The sequence below is a fragment of the Mesocricetus auratus genome, unplaced genomic scaffold, assembly GCF_017639785.1.
Source record: "Mesocricetus auratus isolate SY011 unplaced genomic scaffold, BCM_Maur_2.0 Super-Scaffold_4256, whole genome shotgun sequence".
In the NCBI taxonomy this organism is placed as follows: domain Eukaryota; kingdom Metazoa; phylum Chordata; class Mammalia; order Rodentia; family Cricetidae; genus Mesocricetus; species Mesocricetus auratus.
Window position 1 is genome coordinate 27,831,218 of NW_024429182.1, and position 24,125 is coordinate 27,855,342.

The 24,125-nt window shown below is 38.4% G+C and overlaps 1 protein-coding gene across 1 annotated transcript in view; it reads right to left on the reverse strand.

Annotated features, from left to right (window-relative positions):
* Window positions 1-24,125, reverse strand: part of Pten (phosphatase and tensin homolog) — a gene marked incomplete at its 5' end in the record, with an annotated part of 69,178 nt that overhangs the window by 20,774 nt on the left and 24,279 nt on the right. The window contains 3 exons of the mRNA XM_005063688.4: window positions 6,499-6,737; window positions 8,808-8,851; window positions 12,278-12,322. Of these exons, the coding sequence (XP_005063745.2) occupies window positions 6,499-6,737; window positions 8,808-8,851; window positions 12,278-12,322 (328 nt within the window). The remainder of the gene's footprint in view (window positions 1-6,498; window positions 6,738-8,807; window positions 8,852-12,277; window positions 12,323-24,125) is intronic.

Below are 24,125 nucleotides of genomic sequence, written 5' to 3' on the forward strand. Positions count from 1 at the left end.
AACCTAAAGCATTGTTTGGACATTAAGAACACACTGCTAGGCTGGGCGGTGGTGGCGCACGCCTTTAATCCCAGGACTCGGGAGGCAGAGGCAGGCGGATCTCTGTGAGTTCGAGGCCAGGCTGGACTGACAGCCTCCAAAACAGAGAAACCCTGTCCTATAAAAACAAACAAACAAACAAAAAAACAAAAAACAAAAAACAAAAAAACAAAAACAAAAACAAAAACACAATGCTACATTTTATGACCAGCTTGTATATCCAATCTGCATCATAGCATTTTGTATATTTTGTATATCCAATCTGGTCATAGCATTTTGAAAAGCTATGCAAAGTCCACAAATGTTTCACAACATGTCAAATGCCTCCTCCTTTAAAGTAAGAAGAAATAGAAGATTCTGCAAGAACTTAATTTTCTTTAGCTTATTATGGTCCCTCCATAGTTAAAATTAAGAACATAGGTAAAATAATAAAGACAATTCTAGTAAAATTCATTCCATACAAACTGCAAAATAGATTTTAAAACTATTCACTTCCAGTTGTTTACAATTACCCAAGCGCAAATCCATAGACTCAACCTAAACGACAAGGGGGCAAGCATGACTAGGGAGGGATTCTTAGCTAGCATACAAAATGTTAGGTATTATTATGACATTCTCAAGCAAAATTTCATTGTGTGTACTGCCACATGTTTTAAGAAAGAAATCACTCTGAGTAATCAGTTATATTTATTATAAAGGTACTCACTTCTCAGGAAGAATTTCTCAGTTGTATCAAAACAGCTATGCCATACTTAGCTAAGTTTTCTTGTGATGAAAACAAGTTAAAATGTATCCATTATTTCATTACCACACTGACCATTACTAGATAAATGAGTGATACCTTTATTTATTTTTTGTTAACAACGTGTTCCATTATGGCATTTCCACACATAGGAATCATTGCACTTCCTATTGATTCGTCTCCCCTCCCCCAAATAGCTCCTTCTGCATTTATGTCATGCAGCTGCCTTTCCTCTGCCCATATTCCCTCGAGATCGCTTCCTCCCACAAAGGTCTCCTTTCTAGCTTGATAGTGTACACACACACACACACACACACATACACACCTCTCCAAGCTAGGTTCTTCACATGAGAGAAAACAAGTATTTCTGATCAGGTTTGTTTTGCTTAAAATAATGACTTCCAGTTCATCCTTTTCCTATAAATGTCATGATTTCCCTTTTCTCTACATTTAAGAGCTTTATGAAAATTAATTGTAAAAACTGTAAGAAAATGCACAGCATTATATTTATAAGATGCACAATCTCATTCTATTCTCCTTATTAAACATGATCATTTATAAGAAAGATAAGATTGAGGAGCCTTTCGAAAACCATCAGCATTATTGAACTTTTAGGAGAGCCCAGAAAGAAGTAACAGCCTCAAAGTTCCTTCTGCAGTTCAGGATTTGCAAATGATATTCTAAAAAGAAACTGAACAACGTGGCAAGGGACTTGCTTATACTCTAAATGTTGTCATGAACTGTATAATTCTCATTACAAGAGTTCACTGTCCTAGGCCTTCACATCACCTATAAAGAGACATTCCTGAGGTAGGGATAGTTTAAGGCTTTTTATCCATATCTGGCTTTCTAAAGCAGGTGCAGCTTAAAATACAAATAAACCATTTAGCGAAACATAGACTGGTCAACAGCATCTGTTCATAAATTCTTTGTTTTTAAATAAACGAAAGAATAAAGGTTGAAAATGTGTATAATTTTTAAAAATCTATGTATAATTCATCCAAAACACTATCTAGGTATATTAATTACCCATCAGTTAAGCACAGTAAATCATACTGATGTGACTGTGGGATGCTAAATTACTTAAGGAGTCTCCCTATAATGCAATAGCTAAACATCAGATATACCAAGGGCTTCTCTAACAATGTGGACTGCTCTGCATTTTCCATTTACATTAGTCTATCATCTTCACTCAGGGTAAGAGAGTGGAGAGTGTCTGCAGCCCAGAAGAGTTACACTAAGGACACAAGTATCACATTTTACTAAAAGGCACTCAAGGCCTCACATTTCACCCTCACAAACACTTCCCTAGCTGTGTTTCCACTCTGGTCCCACTCTGTAATACCCCAAGACTTCTTGTCATTTCCACAAACACCCTCTCCTCCCCTGTAGAGGGAAACAAACTATTGTTACCAGGTTGTAATAAATAGAGTGTCTTTGCACTGGCAGATTAACATGACCTCACTTTCTGATCTGGGCCGCCCACATCTAACCTGGATCCTGCACCTGACCTGGATCCTGCACCTGACCTGGACTCCTATGTCTAACCTGGATCCTGCACCTGACCTGGACTCCTATGTCTAACCTGGATCCTGCGCCTGCCTTGGACTCCTGCACGTAACCTGGACGGAAAACAGAAAATTTACAGGAAAGTTCAAGTACCCTTGAATTTTGCTCTTATTCTTGAGCATGAGGCAGACTTTCCCAAGTGGTTTTCATATCGCAACATCTCGCCATCCTCTCAGACAGCTGACAACTCTGAAGAAGTGAAGGGAGAAAATACAGGATGGGTGACAGCAGAACTCAGAAAAGCCTAGACAATTCCAAAACTGTTATTTGTCTCGAGTGAAAAATCTGTGACTGTACTGGAGGAAAGGAAAAGGAAAAGGAAAAGGAAAAGGAAAAGGAAAAGGAAAGGAAAGGAAAGGAAAAGAAAGGAAAGAGGAAAGGAAAAAGGAAGGAAAGGAAAAAGGAAAGGAAAGGAAAGGAAAGGAAAGGAAAGGAAAGGAAAGGAAAGGAAAGGAAAGGAAGGGAAGGGAAGGGAAGGGAAGGGAAGGGAAGGGAAGGGAAGGGAAGGGAAAGGAAAGGAAAGGAAAGGAAAGGAAAGGAAAGGAAAGGAAAGGAAAGGAAAGGAAAGGAAAGGAAAGGAAAGGAAAAAGGAAGGGAAGGGAAGGGAAGGGAAGGGAAGGGAAGGGAAGGGAAGGGAAGGGAAGGGAAGGGAAGGGAAAGGAAAGGAAAGGAAAGGAAAGGAAAGGAAAGGAAAGGAAAGGAAAGGAAAAAGGAAGGGAAGGGAAGGGAAGGGAAGGGAAGGGAAGGGAAGGGAAGGGAAGGGAAGGGCAGGGCAGGGCAGGGCAGGGCAGGGCAAGGCAAGGCAAGGCAAGGCAAGGCAAGGCAAGGCAAGGCAAGGCAAGGCAAGGCAAGGCAAGGCAAGGCAAGGCAAGGCAAGGCAAGGCAAGGCAAGGCAAGGCAAGGCAAGGCAAGGCAAGGCAAGGAAAGGAAAGGAAAGGAAAGGAAAGGAAAGGAAAGGAAAGGAAAGGAAAGGAAAGGAAAGGAAAGGTCATGTAACTAAACATGAGGAAAGCACCAGGTACCTATCTCAGAAACAGTTTAACAAGGGCTGAGGATATAGCTTAGTAGAAGAGTGTGTGTCCACGTATAAGGCCCTAGGCTCAATCCTCACAAAAGGGAAGTAAGAGAAAAAAGAAAAAAAGTAAAGTATCTGAAGTCCCCTTTAAGAAAGAGAAACTATGTCAGGTACTAGAAACCTGGTCAACTGATGGGCAGTGGTGGCGCACACACTTAATCCCAGAAGCCACACCCACAAAGTCTCATCGTCGTAACTGCTCAATCATGAGCTGAGCAAGGAGGACAGCAGACTTGTTAGTATGGAAGAGGGACACCTCACCAGGCCTCAACCCTAGATAAAGATCTACTGGCAAATAAGGAGTGCTGAGAGGGGGAGAAACAGCCTTCCCCAGGGAAGAGCGCGACTGGTTATCCAATACCAAATGGCCAGCACTGAAAACAATATCCGACAGTTATGTACACACACACACACACACACACACACACACACACACACACACACACACACACACACACACACTAATTTGATTATAATCTCAAAAAATGTACTGAAAAAAATCTCAATGTACAAAAAAGTTAAATAAAATGGTTAAGAAAAAACTGTTCTTGAAGAAACCTCCATACTCTGTAGGCATGCTTGCCTACAACACCTCTGGTTTTCCTGCTCTACTGAAGACAGATGATCTCTCTGCCATGGCTACTCACTGCTGCATTGAGCAATAAGATCACATGAATCCTAAAAGAGCCTTGCCTACCATTTAAAGTTCTCCAACTGATAAGCACAAGTTTTAAATCATTTGTCATGAAAAACTTTCTTCTGTGAAAGACCCAAATTCATGAGAGCTAAGATTTTCAATCAACAGACTCTCAAGGGGCTTTGTCAAGAAACAAGCAACTATGAAGCTCCTCACTGCACATGGTCTACTGATATCCAGAAGCCAGACAACGCTATCAGACTTCAACCTAACACTAAAATGGACCACAATCTTTTCCTGCCACACAGTATCAATCATAATGACCTTGGAAGTAAAGAAATTAATACAACATGAACTTATCTAGTCTCAGAGAGATTGTATGCTACACAACCTAATTTAATTGGTCAGAAAACGTTATATTCCATATTTCTTTCATATGTGATAAGAGTTTTCAGCTTTTAAGATGGAGTTAAACAATGGCAACCCTTCAACTTGTTTTTAAAAATTGTGTAAAAGCAACCCTCTCATAAACTCCACTACTGAGCAGAGCAAAACCACTTACATACTTGCTGCTCTCAAGTAATAGATACTGACTCTTTAAATGGGGATAGTGGGACATGGGTTGTTAGAAGTTCTTTATATTGTTTTTTAAGTCTGAGTGCAAATAAAAGTGATCACCAAAAATTTATGATTATGATTATGTGTACACTATGCACATGTTAAATGTGAGAACACTTGCAGATTTCATCAGAGTTCTGAAAGACGTGTAACACACAGAGTTGAGGAGTCTCCAGTTTGAATCTAGTATTCTGGCTCTTGACTTTTTTTTTTACCGTATCAAAGGTATAATTTTGTGAGCTCACACCAGTAAACATTCCTTTGACGTCCTTAAACAAACTCAAAGCAGTTACAAAGACAGGGTTTGAAAACAGGGAGTGAAAGAGAAGTAGAGGACCCAGGACCACTGCAATCACAGAACTTAGCATAATAGGTATGATCGTCTCTATGGTCTAAAGGTGAGCTAGATAAAATTAGGACTTAAAAGAAAAAGTAGAAAGAGGGGGGAGGGGAGGGGAGGGGAGGGGGAGTAGCAAAACAAATTTAATACTAGATTCAATTTTCAAAGTTGTCTTACTCCATGTACAACTTTTTGACATTGCAAAATGATGTCGTCATTTACAAAGTCCACACTCCAGAACTATGCAATTGGATTACAAAAAGATTGCAAAACAATTCAATGTTTAAATAAGTCTATGATCTTATGTTAGGTCACATTCACTGCTATCCTGAGTGTTCCAATTTATCTGGAGTAGTTAAAGCATTGTCTTTGGAGAAGAAAGAATGCACAATGTTTTGTATTAAACATTTTTCAACTTAACTTTCCAAAGAAATGGATCCTCTGAAAAAGCATTAAGATTTTGCTTTTGCTTTAAATTGTATTACTGACTAACATGTCACTCATTTTTAGCCTTTTGTTTTCTGAATAACCAATGAATCGAATCTTTGATTAGTTGACTATAAATATGCATACCAAAAAGTGTTTTTATTTACTAACAAATTGAATATCATGCTTTTATAGGTAATGGCATTCAGGCTATCAACAAAATACAACTTGTTTCATGTATGCCTCTGAAATACCAGGATTACAATTTATTAATATATGCTTTTATTTAATTAAACCTTATTTATAAAGATTTCCAGTATAGTTAGTGGATAATTTTGCTAGTGTTATTAGAAAATACAAACATGAGGAAAAAAACTAAATGAACTAATTACAAACTTTGGAAGTGTTGGCATATTTTGGTAATCATAACACTTCAGAGGCCTGTCTCAACTACATGGAGAGATCCTACCTCAACAAAACAAAAGAAGGATTAAAAATAGGTATTAGCTCATCTCTTAAATGCAGCGATTCACTGGGCAGTGGTGGTGCACGCCTTTAATCCCAGAACTCAGGAGGCAGAGGCAAACGAATATCTGTGAGTTCAAAACCAGGCTATTCTAAGCTAGTTCCAGGACAGCCTCCAAAGACACGCACAGAGAAACCCTGTCTCAAAAAACCAAAAACAAAAGAAGAGATACACAAAAAAAATTTTTCTATTTTAGACTAAAAATAAGAGTTGAACACCTAGACTGCACAACATAGGAGCAAGAGTCAACAGCATATAATACTATGTGCTTAGCAACTGCCAAGTCGATCTCAAATGTTCTCAGTACAGTGAAGGAAGAAGACAGCATGCCAGGGGGTGAGGAATAGACTAAGTGGATACAACTGTGGTAATGACAATGTACATTTCTCAAAACATCACACGTGAAATGTTAAGTACATCAGACTTTTATTTTTTAGTTACACCTCAATAAAGCAAGAGGGGGAAAACCTGTTTCCCAATAAATTCTTGGGTCCACAAAGAGGAAAAAGAAAACAAGACAGCTTACCTTTTTGTCTCTGGTCCTTACTTCCCCATAGAAATCTAGGGCCTCTTGTGCCTTTAAAAATTTGCCCCGATGCAATAAATATGCACAAATCATTACACCAGTCCGTCCCTTTCCAGCTTTACAGTGAATTGCTGCAACATGATTGTCATCTTCACTTAGCCATTGGTCAAGATCTTCACAAAAGGGTTTGATGAGTTCTAGCTGTGGTGGGTTATGGTCTTCAAAAGGATACTGTGCAACTATTGCAAAAAGATAACCTCAGTGTAAGAAAAGATAGCTCCTAAAATTTTAATTGAAAAGTAGGTTAACTCCAAAACTGTTACATATAAAGTTGCTGCTGCTTTAAAAAAAAAAAGCCTAACTTTCAGGGAAATTTAAATTATTGCTTATTAACCTAGTTTTTAAATAAGTCATTAATTAATTCTTAAGTGTATTCGTCAGGTAAGGAAACAAGTATTGTGTTCTTCACTCCATAAAGGAGGAATCTACTACATGAAGGGAACACGTCACAGCATATCAGTACAGCTGAATCCAAATGAATGTCACACAGGTCTCATGCCAAGAAGTAACTTCTAACAGAAGGAGTAAGAACAGATATTAAGGCATCATCACAAAACATGTTCTGAAGAAAGAATAGATTATTAATGGTCAACTATGGAAAAGACTGATTTTATTTCATAATAATACCAGGTGATGACGACATCATCATCATCATCATCATCATCATCATCATTATGATCATTTTCAAGAAAGGTTTCACTATGTAGCCCTGGCTGCCCTGGAACTCACTCTGCAGACCAGGGTGGCCTTGAACTTAGAGAGGTCCTCCTGCCTCTGTCTCCCAAATTTTGGTATTAAAGGCATGAGCTACCATTGCCTGGCTCAGTGTCTTATTTTTAAAATAATCTCACAAATATTATAATTGTTTATCCATGGTTTGAAAGGCATATATGTATGTTGTGTATGTGTATATATATATATGTATATATATATATCCTCTCTAATTACTCACAAAAAGCATACAACTGTAGTAAAGTTTATCAAATTAAGTTTTAGATTTTTTTCACATGAATCATGTCTTTGATCCCTATAGTCAGAGTTGAGCTTTATGAAGGTGGTTGTTATTTGTCTAGAAACACAGCTTCAGTTCTATTCCTCTTGGCTTTTATCTTACTAGTATGTCTTGATGCTACTCTATTGAGATATTTAGATCCTAAAGAACTCGAGGGATGTTACTCAGTTTGAAAAGTGCTTGTTCAATAGTACTAAGCCCTGGGTTCATCCCTGCTCTGAATAAACATAACAGCTGAGGATAAGGCATCTGCAATCCCAATACTTAGGAGACAAAAGCAGGAGGCTCAGGGATCAGAGGTTTAAAGTCACCCTCAACTACACAATGAGTTCAAGGCCACTCTGGGACACTGAGATACTGCCTTAAAATTTAATAATCCTGATGGATACTGTTGTTCTAATTATCTGCTGTATTATCTAATGCAAAAATTATGATATATCCCAACTAACCTATCCTGAAATGGGATAGAACAGTCCATTTGATCCTCCTTGTGAAAGGGGAACTCTCTGGTTAACAATGGCATGCAGTTACATAGGTGACAGGCTAGCTTTCACTTAATCATCTGCCTAACTGTGATCCCAATCTCATTTCCCCAGTGACACAGAAGACCATTCAAGAGAATCTGTTAAAATGTACATTTAAAACTAAGTAACTTCAACTGTGGCATGCTTCCTAATAAGCAGTAGCCTACATCTATTCCAAAAAAGAAACATTCCTAGAAACTTGTTCTCACTTAGTTCCCCATGCTTCAGTTCTCAGATCATCATTAACACACATGCTGGATGACAAACATCAATCCATCACCCACAGTACCCATTTCTTTTTTACTTCCATGGCAGTCTCTGCAGGCTCTGGGACAGAATGGACCCAGCTTCTCTATCCCCTCCTCTTTTATGTCATTCATTATTCTACACAGAACACTTAAAATGGTTCTGCGTCTTCTTATACTTGTTTACAATGGCACCAATAGTCCCAAAGAGTAGAAGCCCCTCCTTATCCTAGTTTAGTCTAGTCATCTCCCCTGGTTCTCAATCTACTCTGATTTAGCTTTCCTGACAAATGTGATAGGTCTATATGACCTAAAGAACAACTCTAAAATTAAATTCACTTTTAAAAATTGCCAAAGGCCATTAGGATTTTTATCTCAATACTCTAGATAATTATCACTATACAGCAAAAAACAGTCTATTGGGCTTAAGTTACATAATATACTATGTATGATTACATTTATACATACCTCTGCAGTTAAATTTGGCGGTGTCATAATGTCTTTCAGCACATCTAAAAGAAAGTTTAAATGTGGCATAAAGTTACCTTTCACACTTGGAAGGCAGAGTATTAATATTACCAACATTTGTTCACCCATTATACTACGCCAAGCATTATGCTAAGTGTTCTTGTATTCACTATTTCAGCTAATTTCAAGAATTCTGAAGTAGGTACTACTACTACTACTACTACTATTATTATTATTATTATTATTATTATTATTATTATTATTATTATTATTTTATAGTTAGGGACACCAAAGCTTAATAAAAAGATTATATGCATTCATGCGATTTATAGAGTACATATGTTTGTTCACCCAATTTGTGACATCAACATGCAACACCATGAATTCAACTGCACTGACCCTGTAGATTTCTTGGATGAAAACTGTACATGCCTTTAGAATATGTTTTTTTATTTCACAAATACCTGTGAATAGCTACTTTCGGTATTATTTTTACCTAATAGATGATTGTATACAATCTTAAACCATTATTTAATAAAACATACACGGTGAAAACACAAGAACAAAGAAAATGTAAAAGACAACTGAATGATACTAATTTACTTAACACAGTTCTTACTAAAAATCAGACCTTTTATCCTTTTGTATACAAATGTCATTTTTGTCAATGATCTCTCAGAGTACAAATTTTAGTATTAGATCACAATTAAATAAAGCCAATCAGAATAGTAAAATGCTGACACCATTATAAAACATACATATTATCTTTTCAGTAACACTAGTGGTTGTTATTATGCAACTGGCTCACTCAAAATTACCAGGCTATGAAGTAAATATTACTAGGCTCAAAGGGTTCCCTACAAATTGGTGGGGTCAACAGCATCCTGGTGACTCCAACTACTAACAAAATCAGACATTTAAAAATTACTAAAATGAGCTGGGCATGTTGGCACAGGCTGTAATCCTAGTACTTGAGAAGCTATGACACAGGAAATTATATCGTTAAAATTAGTCTTAGCACCGGGCAGTGCCTTTAGTCCCAGCACTTGGGAGGCAGAGGCAGCCAGATCTCTGTGAGTTCGACGCCAGCCTGGTCTATGGAGCAAGTGCCAGGACAGGTTTCAAAGCTATTCAGAGAAACCCTGCCCCAAAAACCAAAGGGGAAAAAAATTTAATGTTTGCTACACAGTGAGTAGGTGTTCAAACTTTTGAAGAGAATAAAACATGGAGAAGTAAAAACAAAGACCTATCAAGCAAATGGAAGGGGCTGCTGGCATAAACTGTGGGTAACCTATTACCATATGTACCTATGTGTCCTTGGCCACCTCACTTAACTTCCCTAGTCCTGATTCTCTATCTGTAAGATGAGATCACTACTAAGTGATCTTTCAGGTCCTTTGCCATTCTGAAAGCCTCCGTACAGGTGACATGGGAGTAGGTTAATATGCACTAAAGGGTATTCTCAACTAATAAAGGGATAGTTCATTAAATTGGGAATCAAATGCTTAGAAACAGGGAGTCAAGTTTCTAGGCTACGACCCAAGGCCACCTTTAACTATACTAAAATAGAACAAAGGAGATAGCATAAACCTAATCCCTAAATTCTAGAAGCAGGAAGCCACTATACACAGGAATGAAGAGAATTTCCTCCCTGTTCTTTGGAGATGTTAAACAGGCATAAAATTTCAACACAGGCAGAATGTGCCTTCTAGCATCTTTCTTCTTCCCTAGTGGGACTCTAAATCTCCAATCCTGACAGTGTGAGTCCGAAATGATTCATTTAATGAATTCCAGCTTTCAACAGTTCTTGTCCTTTTTTTAGTCAGCTTCCCAATGCAGCTGTTCAAAACAATTTTGCAGTTCTCCTATGCACTTTTAATTATTATAACTCTACCTAAGACAGCACACACTACCACCTGGCAAAAATGACTTATCTTCGTAACACAAAGATCACTGTACTATCAATCTCCTAACTTGCCATGCCCCAGTCTCTTCAGTCCAATAGCTAATAGCACCTACTGATTTTGATTAGCAGAAAAGCCTCATGGGAATATGTCAAGATCTTCAAATATATATGCTTTCAAAGAAAGATAACATATACAACTGCAACCTTAAAATTGAAAGAAAGAAAACAAAACCAGGTATGTAACAGGGAGGGATAGAAGAAAGTATCAGAAGCAAGCACAGCCTAAACATCCTGCCCTTTACAAAACCATCCTATGGGGCCCAATTACTGTTACAATTCTGTCACTGCTCACTCCTATAATACTTTGCTTAACTTTTGAATTAACTGTGTGCTACTCAAGGGTTGGAATTAACCTTGTGAGCACTGTTATCTATGTAATTTACCATGACTAAAGGAATGCCCCTAACTAAACAGCTGTACCTTTCTGAATCTGAAGTCAACAAGAATCACGAGACACAATATTGGTACTACTGCATATGAATATTCCTAACTCCTATCAAAACAGAATTACTATTGAAGACTCAAAGAATAAAAGCCACATCTAGCAATCTAACAAGGCACAGAAAGTCCTCTAGATAAAAATTCAAATGCCCACCGGGCAGTAGGTGGCACACATAATTAATACCAGCACTGGGGAGACAGAGGCAGATGGATCTCTGTGAGTTTGAAGCCAACCTGGTCTACAGAGTGAGTTCTAGGACAATCAAGGCAACATAGAAAGGCCCTTGTCTCAACGCCTGCCACCAGCAGAAGAGAGAATATTTGTGCTTATATTTGATAAAAGTCTACAAAAAATGGTAATTATTAATTGGTATTTATAACAATGCACAAAATTCTCCTGTATAAATCACATATATAAAAGACAAAAAGGCATACAGAAAAATAATTACAATTTATGCACTTTTTAAAAATAAAAAATGCTCAGTATTTGGGCAAAATAAAAATGTTCTTCAAAGACAAAAAATGTTTAATGATTTTTCCCCCTTTCTCTTTTTTACATCTCTACTCCAAAAGTCAAAAGAAAACAAAGGTTTAAAGACAGGCCTACAAGTTCTAATAGACAATCCCTAAAATCCTGTACCAGATAGTTAAGCAATGCTGGGTAACTTATTTAGTTTATACACAGAGAGTATTCAAATAGCTGTCTCAGTCAATTGACCTAATGAGCACAGAGAAACACAGGTCTGTCCACCCTGGAGTCTGCCTCCATAGATGCCATCATTAACACTAACCCCAGTGCTGCTATGGATTTCATTTCAAATTATCACATGATTATAGGCTCAAGGATGGGCTAGGCGCCAAGTCTTTTAAAGCAGATCAAGTAACATGAATCTGCCAGCACTATTGTACCTCAACACCACACTTTCTAGAACCAACAACCCTCTCTATCAGACTTCAATTGTTTGAGGAATCCAGCGCTATCAAAATATATATTGAACTCCAACAAGGAAATAACTTTTACTTAGGTATTTGAACATACATACAAATAAGAAAACATACTTACAGATTGTATATCTTGTAATGGTTTTTATGCTTTGAATCCAAAAACCTTAAAACAAAACAAACAAACAAAAAGCCACCATTAACAAAAATGAGCTAACATTTCAAATTACAACAATATTGAGCAGGACTAAAGCAGATTTTATTTTCCCTAATCTCAAATACTATTAATAACCCAAACGTATATGCTCTCCAACTTCACATCATTCATTAATATTACATTACACAGATGCATACAATCTGAAGTAGAACTGGACTTTATCAAAAACTATTTTCATATCTTCTGTCTTCAGTCTCATAAATTATGATAATGTCTTGAAAAGGCAATATTAGCAATTCCCAAGTACACCTAGCTCATACTGATTTCCACAAAAAGCATAGTAATAATGTACTTTTTTAAAAAGCTTAAAATTTAATCTTGAGACAGGGTTTCTCTGTATAGCTTTGGAGCCTGCCTGGAACAGCCTCTGTAGACCAGGCTAGCCTCACACTCACAGAGATCTAAGTGCCTCTGCCTCCTGAATACTGGGCCTGACAAATTTAGTCTTCTTAATTGAAAAAGAAAAAAAAAGATATTTGAAAAGTACAAGTAGCAATATAATCCTGTACAAAGTTTAGCAAGCATTTTTCACATGTGTATTCTGTCTTGCCCCTCATAAACATCACAGGGGTGTAACTTTTACACAGAAGGGAAGTAGGTCTCAAAGAGATTCAGAGACTTACCTAAAGTTTGTAGGGAAAGATTCAAACCCAAGGACAACTCCCTCAAGTCAGCTGTGAAACTAAACAATAATTACAGGTACCAAAGCACTTATTACATGCCAGGTATTATTTTAAATACTTTATATGTATAAATTTGTTTAATCTTCAAGACTGTAAAACAAGGCTCAGCAAGGTAGAGCACTGAAGAATTAATTATGAGACAAAAGGAAGAAGGACAGTTTCATGTAGCCTAAGCTAGTCCTGAATTTGCTATGTGGTGGTAGATAACCCTGAACTTCTGACCCTCCTCCCTTCATCACTGGGATTACAGGTATGTGTCACCAAGCAGGGTTTATGCAGTGCTGGGGATTAAACCTAGAGCCTCATGCATGCTAGAAAAGCATTCTACCAGGTAACTACATCTGCAGGCCCAACCTTAGTTTTTCAAGATGAAGGGATACATAGCCAATAAAATTTACTTTAGGGAAAAAAAGGCCCCAATGGAAACATACATATCTTTATGTAATTTCTAAATGGCAAACATATTACACGATTCTAAAGTCTACAAGAAATAGATGGCATAAAAACAGAAAGATATCAAAGACACTGCCATTAAGAACACTAGCTTCTAAAAATAACAAAGTCTGATCTTCAGGAAAAATTACTTACAGCCTACAGCGCTATACCAAGACAGACTATATAAATCACAGGTGAGTAGATAATACAAGTATTGGTTAAGCAACAAGTCATTTTGTTTTCCATACACTATTCTCAGGAAGTTGTAAAGATGCTGAGAGTAGAAAATAATAAAAGGAGATAATAGGTTCTAGGAACTGGGGAACCGGAGAAATGAGAATCCCAAGAAGGATGGGTAAAAAGGATATGTCAGGCAGGCTGCACACAGGACAGCAATTAGTTCTAAGTCAGGCTGATCAGATGACTCCAGGAAAGGGAGAGACTGATTAGTACCGAACGTGCTCAACCACAGTAGTGGGTGGTGATGGTGCATGCCTTTAATCCCAGGACTCTGGAGATAGAAGCAGGCAGACCAGAGTTCCATGACAACAAGGGCTACAAAAGGAAACCGGGGGGGGGCACGACGACGGGGGGATGGGGGGACAGAGAACACAGAAAAAAATGTGCTCAACCACCAACCACGGTGAGATTTATAGAACTATCAAGAACATGTAGATGTGTTAGATATATTAGTTTCCAGTTTTATGTTTTAATGGGATTCTACGTGTGTTTCTTCATCTATGTGTTTCTTGTGCTTTTTCTTTAGCTCTTTTTCATTTTTTTAATTTGTTTTGTCCTTTTCCTTTGGGGGGGTCCTACTCTGGATTGTTTGCTTTTATATTATTTTACTCTTTTTAGGTGTCTTTGTTTTCTAAAGAAAGAGAGAAGAAAGGGTGTGAGTTTGGAAGAGAGAGGAGGTGGGGGAGGGAGACTGGGAGAAATTGGGGAAGGGGAACCAAAATCAGAATATACTGTATGAAAAAAATCTTTTTCAACTTAAAAAAAGGAAAACTAAACAATATGACACAACATACTTGCGTCCTAGTCAGGTAACAGAAGTGGGTATGTATCCTTGGAATACAATATAAAACTAGAAAAATACAGCAAAATATTAGGAACTTTATACCTTTTAACTATAGCAGTTTTCTTTTTAAAAAAAATATTGGAATGCTTGGTCAGTTCTCTTTTACAAGAAAAATTTTTAAAGGAAACTACAACTCTGGAAATGTCAGGAAATGGAGAAAGTGTTCGTGTAATTTTAGAGTTCATGTCAGACAAGGAAGGAAATACTGGCATAGTGAGATATGATACCAATCTGTAAAACATTTCAAATGCTTCATTTCATCAACAGCCTGTGAATCTACACCCAAATCTAAAAGAAAAAGACTACAGACAGAATTTAACTATAAGTCAATAGGGCAACTATAAACTATTCTAACAAAAAGAAAGAAAAATGCTATTTTAAAAAAGACAAAAACATGAAAACATACTTTGATGACTTAAAAAAAAACCACTGAGTGACACACTTGTAAACCCAACACAGAGAAGGCAGCCAAGTCTTATAATGAGTGTGAAGTCAGACAGGATTAGAGTAAGACACTATCTCAAAAAAGCAACAGCAACAGTAATAACAATGCTAGGGATTTGGTAAGACTGTCTAGGATTCTCTTTCGCAATAAATTCAAGACCAAAAACAATAACAACAACAAAATTTTAACAGGTGCATGCCTTTAATCCCAGCATTCAGGAGGCAAAGAGAGATTCAGGGCAACCAGGGCTACATAGAGATCCTGTAATATATTAATAAAGCAGAATTAGCAATCAGTAATTCTGAACAAAAGATAACCCATCAATTTCTGTAATCAATGCTTATCTGAATCTAGCGGCATAGAAGGGAATTATAAAGCTGTCTACAAATGGAATCAAAGCAGTTTCCTTTTTAGAGTTAACAAAAATCATTAGAGGGAAAAACAATCTAAAAGATAAATAAGTTGAAAAGAAAGCCAGAAAGCCAACACACATATTGCCCAATTAGATTTGGTAATTTATTAACAACAGAAATTAGCTGTCCATATCTCTGAAGCTGGAAAGGTCAAGAGTGTACACACACATACAAGAAAATTGAGAAAATAAATAATATTTTTAAAAGAGCTTTCTTTCTTTCTTTCATTTATTTATTTTGTTTTGTTTTGTTTTGTTTTTTGAGACAGGGTTTCTCTGTATTGTTTTGGAACCAGTCCTGGAACTCGCTCGATAGACCAGGCTGGCCTCGAACTCACAGAGATCCACCTGCCTCTGCCCCTGGGATTAAAGACATGAACCATTCCAAAGGTCTGAAAAGGGGATAAAGTAGTGTTTGCTGACCAGATAGCAGGTGTTTCTTTCCTACCCTGAATCCTACAGAGCAAGAAGCAAGGTACAAGAGAACAGATTCTTCAAAGATCCCACTGGAAGAGCGGACAATTCCCAGGCAGTCACCAGGATGTAGGCAGGGCAGCAGGAGCATGTATAACAAGAGTCTAACAGCAATGTCCTAAAAGACTGCAGCCCCTACAACCTCCTAGACATGCTGTGTTACCTAAATTTCTGCTTTCCAAGACATGAACTTCCTAAGCAGCGTTATGACTTTCTGACTAAGTTAAAGACACTTTCTGTCCTTTGTAACCAAGAACTCATAATTCTTTTTAAAGAATACTTCCTATAGTGTGTCCCCTTTCACAGTTGAACATTATGGTTTCTTGGCTAGCATGTGAGCCACAGGAAGACTACCAGAGGAAAGAAGCCTTTAAAAGTATACAGCACAGCATTTCGAAAGAGGTGTGTGTGTTGGGGGGGTAGATTTCAAAGAACTTGATTACTTAGGGAAACATTTACCACTTCCTTCACTGTCCTCTCAGGAATTTCATGACCACATTTGGCTCAGCTTTTATGTCTGACACAACAGAAAGGAAAGGGGGGAAAAGGCAAGAAAACAGTACTTTCCAAAGAGAAGTGGGCAAGCTTGCCTACAGATATTTAGAAGGTAGAAGCTAAAGTATTAGACAAAAGAGGCAATAAATACTCCTGAAAGCTGCACAATCTAAAATACCATTTCATAAATCATGACTATACCACACTTGAAGCAATTTTGACATGTATACCCCCTCCACTACTCTCTCTTACCCCTGTTCCTACCCTTGCTGAACCCCTTCTTTCCAACTTTGATGTCAGCTGGGCAGTTGTGGCACAAACCTTTAATCTCAACACTCAGGAGGCAAATGCAGTTAGATTTCTGTACGTTTGAGGTTAGGCTGATCTACAAAGTGAATCCCAGGACAGGCAGGGCTACAGAGAAAAACAAAACAAGAAGAAGCAACTTTGATGACAGACAGACAGACAGACAGACAGACAGAGACAGAGACAGAGACAGAGACAGAGACAGAGAGAGAGAGAGAGAGAGAGAGAGAGAGAGAGAGAGAGAGAGAGAGAGAGAGAGAGACACTTGAGTTTTACTGAGGTTGCTTACCCAAGCCTGAAGTAAATTTTTAAATTACTTTTTAACCTAATTCCTATTTCAAATACTAGAAAAGCGTTGCCAAGAAAAAAAGATCAAAAAACAAAGACAAAAACCATTTTAAAAAAGAGGACAGAAAAGACAGACAGCACCAGAAATCAATGTTCACCTACCAACCGCACATACAGAACTTTTTCCACTCAGGCTCTGGAGTGTCTAGGCAATGGCTGACAGTTTCCACGGGTTAACTTTGGGTGTGGGGTGTATGTGTGTATGCCTATGTGTGTGTTTACCTTTGTGTTGGGTGTGTGTGTGTGTGTGTGTGTGTGTATGTGTGTGTGTGTGTGTTTTTTACCTGTGTGTTGAGTGTACATGTGGCACAGGGAGGCCAGGAGCAAATGGCTGGTATTGCTCTATGACTGCAACTTGTTTTGTCTTTGAAACAGTGTCTCACTGAACATGGACTTCATTATTTTGGCAAAGCTAGCTGGTCAGCAAGGCCCCAGGACCCAGTCCTCTTTGTCTCCCTCCCCATCACTGGTATTACAGAAACATGGCATGCCACCCGGCTTTTACACAGGTCCTAGGGCTTTGAACTCAGATCCTCATGCTTATACAGCAAGCACTTTACCAACTGAGCCATTTCCACAGCCCTGATTTTAACCGTTACCAGAGGGGTCTACTCATCCAAGTCCATAATACACAGTCACTGACACCACTACAGAGGCCTGCAACCAACTTGCAGAAACCATAGTCAGTAATAACGGCCATGTGTTTCAATATTAGCAATCTGTGTTCTGGTCACTAATTGCTGCTTCTGATCACACATGTGTAGACAGAAAGGAAGCTGATCTAACTAACCATACTTGCAAGCCCCACCAACTGAAGACTTCAGGGATTTAAAATCTAGGGCCTTCTTCTGCAAGCCCCTCCCTTTTGCCCCCCCCCATGCTTTCATCCTTCATAAAGTCAAACATTTAAGAGTAGTAACACTGGCCGGGCGGTGGTGGCACACGCCTTTAATCCCAGCACTTGGGAGGCAGAGGCAGGCGGATCTCTGTGAGTTCGAGGCCAGGCTGGACCGACAGCCTCCAAAACAATACAGAGAAACCCTGTCTCGTAAAACCAAAAAAGAGTAGCAACACTGAAGAGTAATAACGTAGACAATAAAATTTAGGAAGCCATTCGCTATACCCAGAAAAAAAGCCCCAGACCTAAGAAAAAAAACTTAAGTTTATAGCATAAGCAGACACCCAGCACAGAAATAAATGCCCACCAGAAAAACTGGGCAAACTCTTGATTTGTAGAGCCTCTACTCCAGAAGAGCAAAATTCCAGTTTTTAGCCACCCCTCTACCAATACTTACAAGACTGAGACAAAAACATGTGCACACACACCCCAAAGTGTGTATCACTCAAAGGTGGAAAAAGAAGTTAAGTCAGAAAACTGTCTGCCAGGTACAACAGGAGTGACACACATATGAACTCACAGAGACAGCGTGTACAAGACCTGCACAAGTTCAAGCTAAACAAAATCCCAGGTAAAGAGGACACAAAGTCCTTCCTGCCCCTAACCAAGAAATTATTTGTAGTTGATTCTGACTGGAAAACAGAAAATCAGTTTTCTCCAAGAGTGTCATTGGGCATACAAACCACATTCCAGGTCAGCCCCCATGCCCAGGTATTTGGCCAACAGACTCTATGTTTTTTGTGCTCTGTTTTGTCTTTTTGGTTTTTTGTTTTTCGTTTCTGTTTTTCAAAACAGGGTTCTTTATGTAGTTCTGGCTGTCATGGAATTCACAGAGAAACACCTGCCTCTGCCTTCTGAGTGCTGGGCTTAAAAGTGTGCCACCCTGCCTGGTATTTTGTTTTGGTTTTCATTTTTTTCTTTTTGAAAAAGACAGAGAAAAAAGAATATGAAGTTGGGTGGCTAGGGAGATGGGGAAGATCTGGAAGACAGAGGAGTAGGAGAAAGAATATAACCAAAATATATGAAAAATGTTATCAAAAATTTAATAAAATATAACCCTAGCTGTCGCTGAAAACTACAGTAGAGTAAAAATGTATTAGAAGGAATCAAAAGTAGATCTGAGCACAAATGTTATAAGAGTAACAACTTTTTGGTTAGATCTAAGGTCTGTTCCATAAGATGGAATCCACATCTAACACTGTCAAAATAAGGCCAAGAGCCTGTGGCTAGATAGGTCACGGACCTTACTATTGCTCTGCTAAGTGGAAACAGTAATAGAATTGCTATACCAATACATCAGTATACTACTCAACCCTCATCAGAGATGCTTTTTCCAAATGGCAATTAACACAAAGACCCACAACAGGTCCAGCCCTAAGAGTATTTTGTATCCCAACCCTCCCCTCAAGAAGCAGGGATCTAAGAAGAAGAGGGGCAGAAAGACTATAAGAGTCAGAGGTGATGGGTGACTTCAAGGAAACAGTGTTTTCCAGGCACAATAGGGCAGATGCACACTACAGATGCTCACAACTGTGCCAGCACGACACATCTGTAAAAGTGCAAGCCAAATTCCCACCCCTAGCTGAGGAGCCAAGGCATTTACTACTAGGAGTGTAGTACTACTACTACTACACTCCAGGGCAGGCAACACATAAAGTAGTAGTTGTCTACCACTAATTTGACCTGATTTGGGGGGAGTGGGGGCGAATGCAACATAAAGTTATATGGGTAGAGGAGGTTGGAATGGATCTGAGTAAACTGGGGTAGAGGATAAAGATGATCAATACTGAAAGCAACTTACTGAGGAAAAGTAAAGAGATTAACCAACCTGTGAGACACCATCAACTGGGCTAACTTATTTACCTTGAAGATTCCAGGAAGAGAATTATTTGCAGAAGTAATAACCAAAAGCTTCTCAAATCTGATGAAAGATACAAAGACCTGTGGCTCAATGAACCACAAGTCACAAAGACTCAGACTTACTCGACAGATCACAATCAAACCATCAAAAGACAAAGGCAAACCGGGGATGTATTCATTTGAGAAGAGTGTTTACCTGACACACACAAAGCCTTGGGATCATGCCCAGTTCTGCATAATCCTCTTAGGGTGATGCTCCCCGGCAACCCCAGCACTAGCCAGGTGGAAGCAGGAGAACCAGAACTTCAAGTACATCCTTGCATATGTTAGTGAGCTCCAAGTCAGCTTGTACTATGTGAGACTCTACCTTCAGAAAAACCCAGTTGATATCTGTGAGTTCGAGGCTAGCCTGGTCTACTGAAATGATAATTAATCACAACAAACATCAAATCTAACAACACTGTAACTTTAGCTTATAATTCCACATTTTGTTTTCCACATGATTTTAGAAGGCATTTTAATAATCCAATTATTTTAAATTATGGATTTGTGGCACTAAAAAATACAATTTTATGGGTTTTTTTCTAAGCTAACAGGAAACAAGGATGGAACTATACAGGAACCAAGGCCTAACTACTCCTGAAGGTAAATGGTATTATAACTTTAGGATGTTAAACGTAATCCCTATGGCAACCACAAGGAAAATGGCTCCAGAATAAAAACACCAAAAACAAAGCATCATCTGAAAACAAAACAACAATAAATAAATAAATAAATAAATAGAACATCAACTGAGCACAAAAGGCCATCAGACAAACCAGAAACAAACAGCAAATTGTAGGACACTAACTCTCCTTGTATCAGTAAGTGTGAACAAGTTAAAGCCTCCAATCCAAAGACTGAGACTGGCAGGAAGCATACAAAAGACATGATCCAACAACGTATTCACAAAACACAGGCAGATTTTTAAATTCACAGGCACAAACAGATTGAAAAGGGGCAAAAGAAAAAATTCTGTCAGAAAAGAGTGAGATTAGTATTAGAAAATACACTAGATTTAAAGTATTAGATAAAAATAAATAAAAGAATACAGCAAGAAGAGTCTAATAATTGTAAGCATTTAGACACCTAGTAAGAGACCACCCAAATACCTAAAGCAGCTGGGCACAGAGTATAACCTCCATAATCCCAGCACTTGAGAGGAGGAGGCAGGAGCATCTAATGCTCAAGGCAGGCCTAGACTGCATAATACCCTGTCTTTGCGAACTCAAAAACATAAAGCAAAAATTAACAAGGTGAAAATAAGAAATAGTTCTAAGGTAGTAACTGCACTCTTTGATGCACACAACACTTGGACACAATAGTGGACAGACAGGAAAAGTGGCCCTTGAAGAGCACTCACTGTACTACCCCCCACACCCTGTTCAGCAACAGAAGACTGCGTCCAGACACACTGTAGGTTCAGACACAAACGAACTCCCGCAGTTTTTCTTAACTGGACACCAACTCAAAGAATAAATAAAAATGAATAGACATCAAATAAGGTATTTTCTACATAACAGAATATCAGAAACAAGTAGAAGCGAGGCAGTGGTGGCACATGCCTTTAATCCCAGGCGTGGGAGGCAGAGGCAGGTGAGTTTGGGGCCAGCCTGGTCTACAAGAGCTAGTTCCAGGACAGCGAGGGCTACACAGAGGAAACCCTAATCTTGAGAAAAAAACAAAGAAATCAGTAGAAGAGAAAGTAAAATTTCCAAACATTTACTTGTTCTTCATGGCTCCTGGAAGCTAGAGATCAGAATTTAATGTTGATCCTCTGGTGTGTTTTAGAAAAATGATAGAGAACACAAGTTCTTTTTGTTTTTAAGGTTTTTTTTTTTTTTTTTTTTTGGTTTTTCGAGACAGGGTTTCTCTGTGGCTTTGGAGGCTGTCCTGGAACTCGCTCAGTAGACCAGGCTGGTCTCGAACTCACAGTGATCCGCCTGCCTCTGCCTCCCAAGTGCGTTTTTAAGATTTTTAAAAATTTTATTTTATGTGCATTAGTGGTCTGACTTCTTGTACACATGTAGAGCACATGAGTGTCTGGGAACTGGAATTACAGGCAGTTCTGGGTCACTTTATGGGTGCTAGGAACCAAACCCAGATCCTCTGCAAGATCAGCCTGTTCTCCACCTCCTGCCATCTCTCCAGCCCCTTACAGTACATTTTTTTACACAAAGTTACAGTCTTTAACGCCTTGTGATCAGTCTGCTAGCAGAAGAAAAGTGGCAACTTAACAATGTGTTTAGTGACAAAGGTCAGGCATTACACAACCTAGCTGATCTCTCACACAGGAGAGTTCAGTTTTGACAGTTCTATCAGCTTTTTAAAATAAGCTAGAAATTCATGTTTCAGCAGGGTGCTTCCTGATTTTTAAATATAGTCCAGATTTGTACAAAGGTTTCCAGATTTTGTCCTCTGATACACAGAAAACCAGATATTAAGGAAAGCAGCTCTGAGCTCTGCACAGTGGTAAAGCACTAAGGATGCAGAGTCAGGAGGATCATGAGTTCAAGACTGGCCTTAGCTACATAATGAGACCCTGTCTCAAATACAATAACAAGAAAAAAAGAAAAAAAATCACAGACATGGACTCAATGTTCAGCCTCTTGCTAATTCCAAGATGTGGCAACTGAGATTTAAATCACTTATAAAAGTGAAACAGGGATTAATTAGATTCATTCTAAAACTTAGTAAGATGGTATATGCAAGCTAGTAATACAATAGTTAACACATATAAATAGCAAGTAAACTATTAAAATAGTTGCAAAGCTAGATTTGTACCCACAATATTTTTATTATCTAATACACTAAATCTCCCTATGAGCAAAGAAATACAGCCTGCAAAAGTGAGAGGCAGTCAATGAAAATAGGGCTTTCTTCAGGAGTGATAAAAACGTTCTGGACTTTGGTATATGTGGTGACTGCATCACCTCTGGCTATACTGTGAAAATACTAAATGTCACTCAAACTACACAGTTCAAAAACAAGACTGACTGTTATATGAACTCACTTTAGGTGGGAAAGAGGCAGGCAAAGTGAGGGAAGGACAAGAAATGTTAGCATGGAAGAACAGAAGTAACACATTCTTCCCTCTTCGTCACTGTGAAGCTGGCCATATTGTTTTCAAGTCTTATTTTTAATTGACAGTCAATAATGTATTAGGATAACAAATACTTCTTACTTATTAAAATCAACATACATTAAGTTTGATTGAGGAATGTACATATAATTAAGAATCAATTGAACATTTGCAAAGTTTCTTCAGAGAGAAATTGTATATGCTAGCAGCCAAGAAAAAACAGACTCTTAAATCTCTAACAGGTTACACATGGGTAAAGAAGCCAAGTACACAAGACAATAACAGATAGTCTTTTGCTAAATCATTATGTCATAAGACAGAGCTCTGTTTCCTTATTAAAAACTATGGGTAAACTGGGCTTGGTGAATATGCTTGTAATGCCATCACCCATAAGTGGAAGCATAAGGGTCCTGAGTTCAAAACCATCCTGTAGGCCTGGGTCATATAGCATGACCCTATCTCAAAATAGAAAAATTACAAAAATGCTCTCACGATAAACTTTACAACAAACTGCCACAGATCCAGACAAGGAGGAAAAAAATTTATACATACAACGTTTTCATTTTCAACATTTCCCAAATTAAGCTCCATCAAACACAGCCTAGGAATGTGAGGGTTAACAAATTACGAAAGAAAACCAAGAAAGCATGGAGGAAACAAAAAAGGTGGGAAAAGGTGCACATGGTGGCATTGTAAAGTATCTGCGTACAAGGCAGTTTGCCTCTGTTACATCTACATGCTTCTGATTCATTGGGGGCAGAATAGTTCACAGTTTACAAAGATACTATGCACCAGTCTGTTAAAAGACTGCTTAGATTTAGAAGCAGGGCACTTTCTTCTTGGCCTAAGGGACGATGTAAATGCATAAATCAGACCAATGAACTATCAGAACAAAGACCGGTTTCACATTACCCCTAGCTCAGGTTAAGACCCTAGTGCAAGAAATAAAGTGAGGAAAGAAAGAAAAAAAAAACTATTATGGAGGTGCTCTTTATTTCCCTCCCTTCAGTTGCCCTGACATGTCCTCCATCAGTGCTCATTCCTCAAATTAAGCAAATCATTTGCAATTAAGAAAGCAAACAAAGGAGGCTGGAGAGATGGCTCAGCAGTTGAGAGCACTGGCTGCTGGTCTTCCAAGGGTCCTGAATTTAATTCCCAGCAATCACATGGTGGCTCACAACCATCTATAAT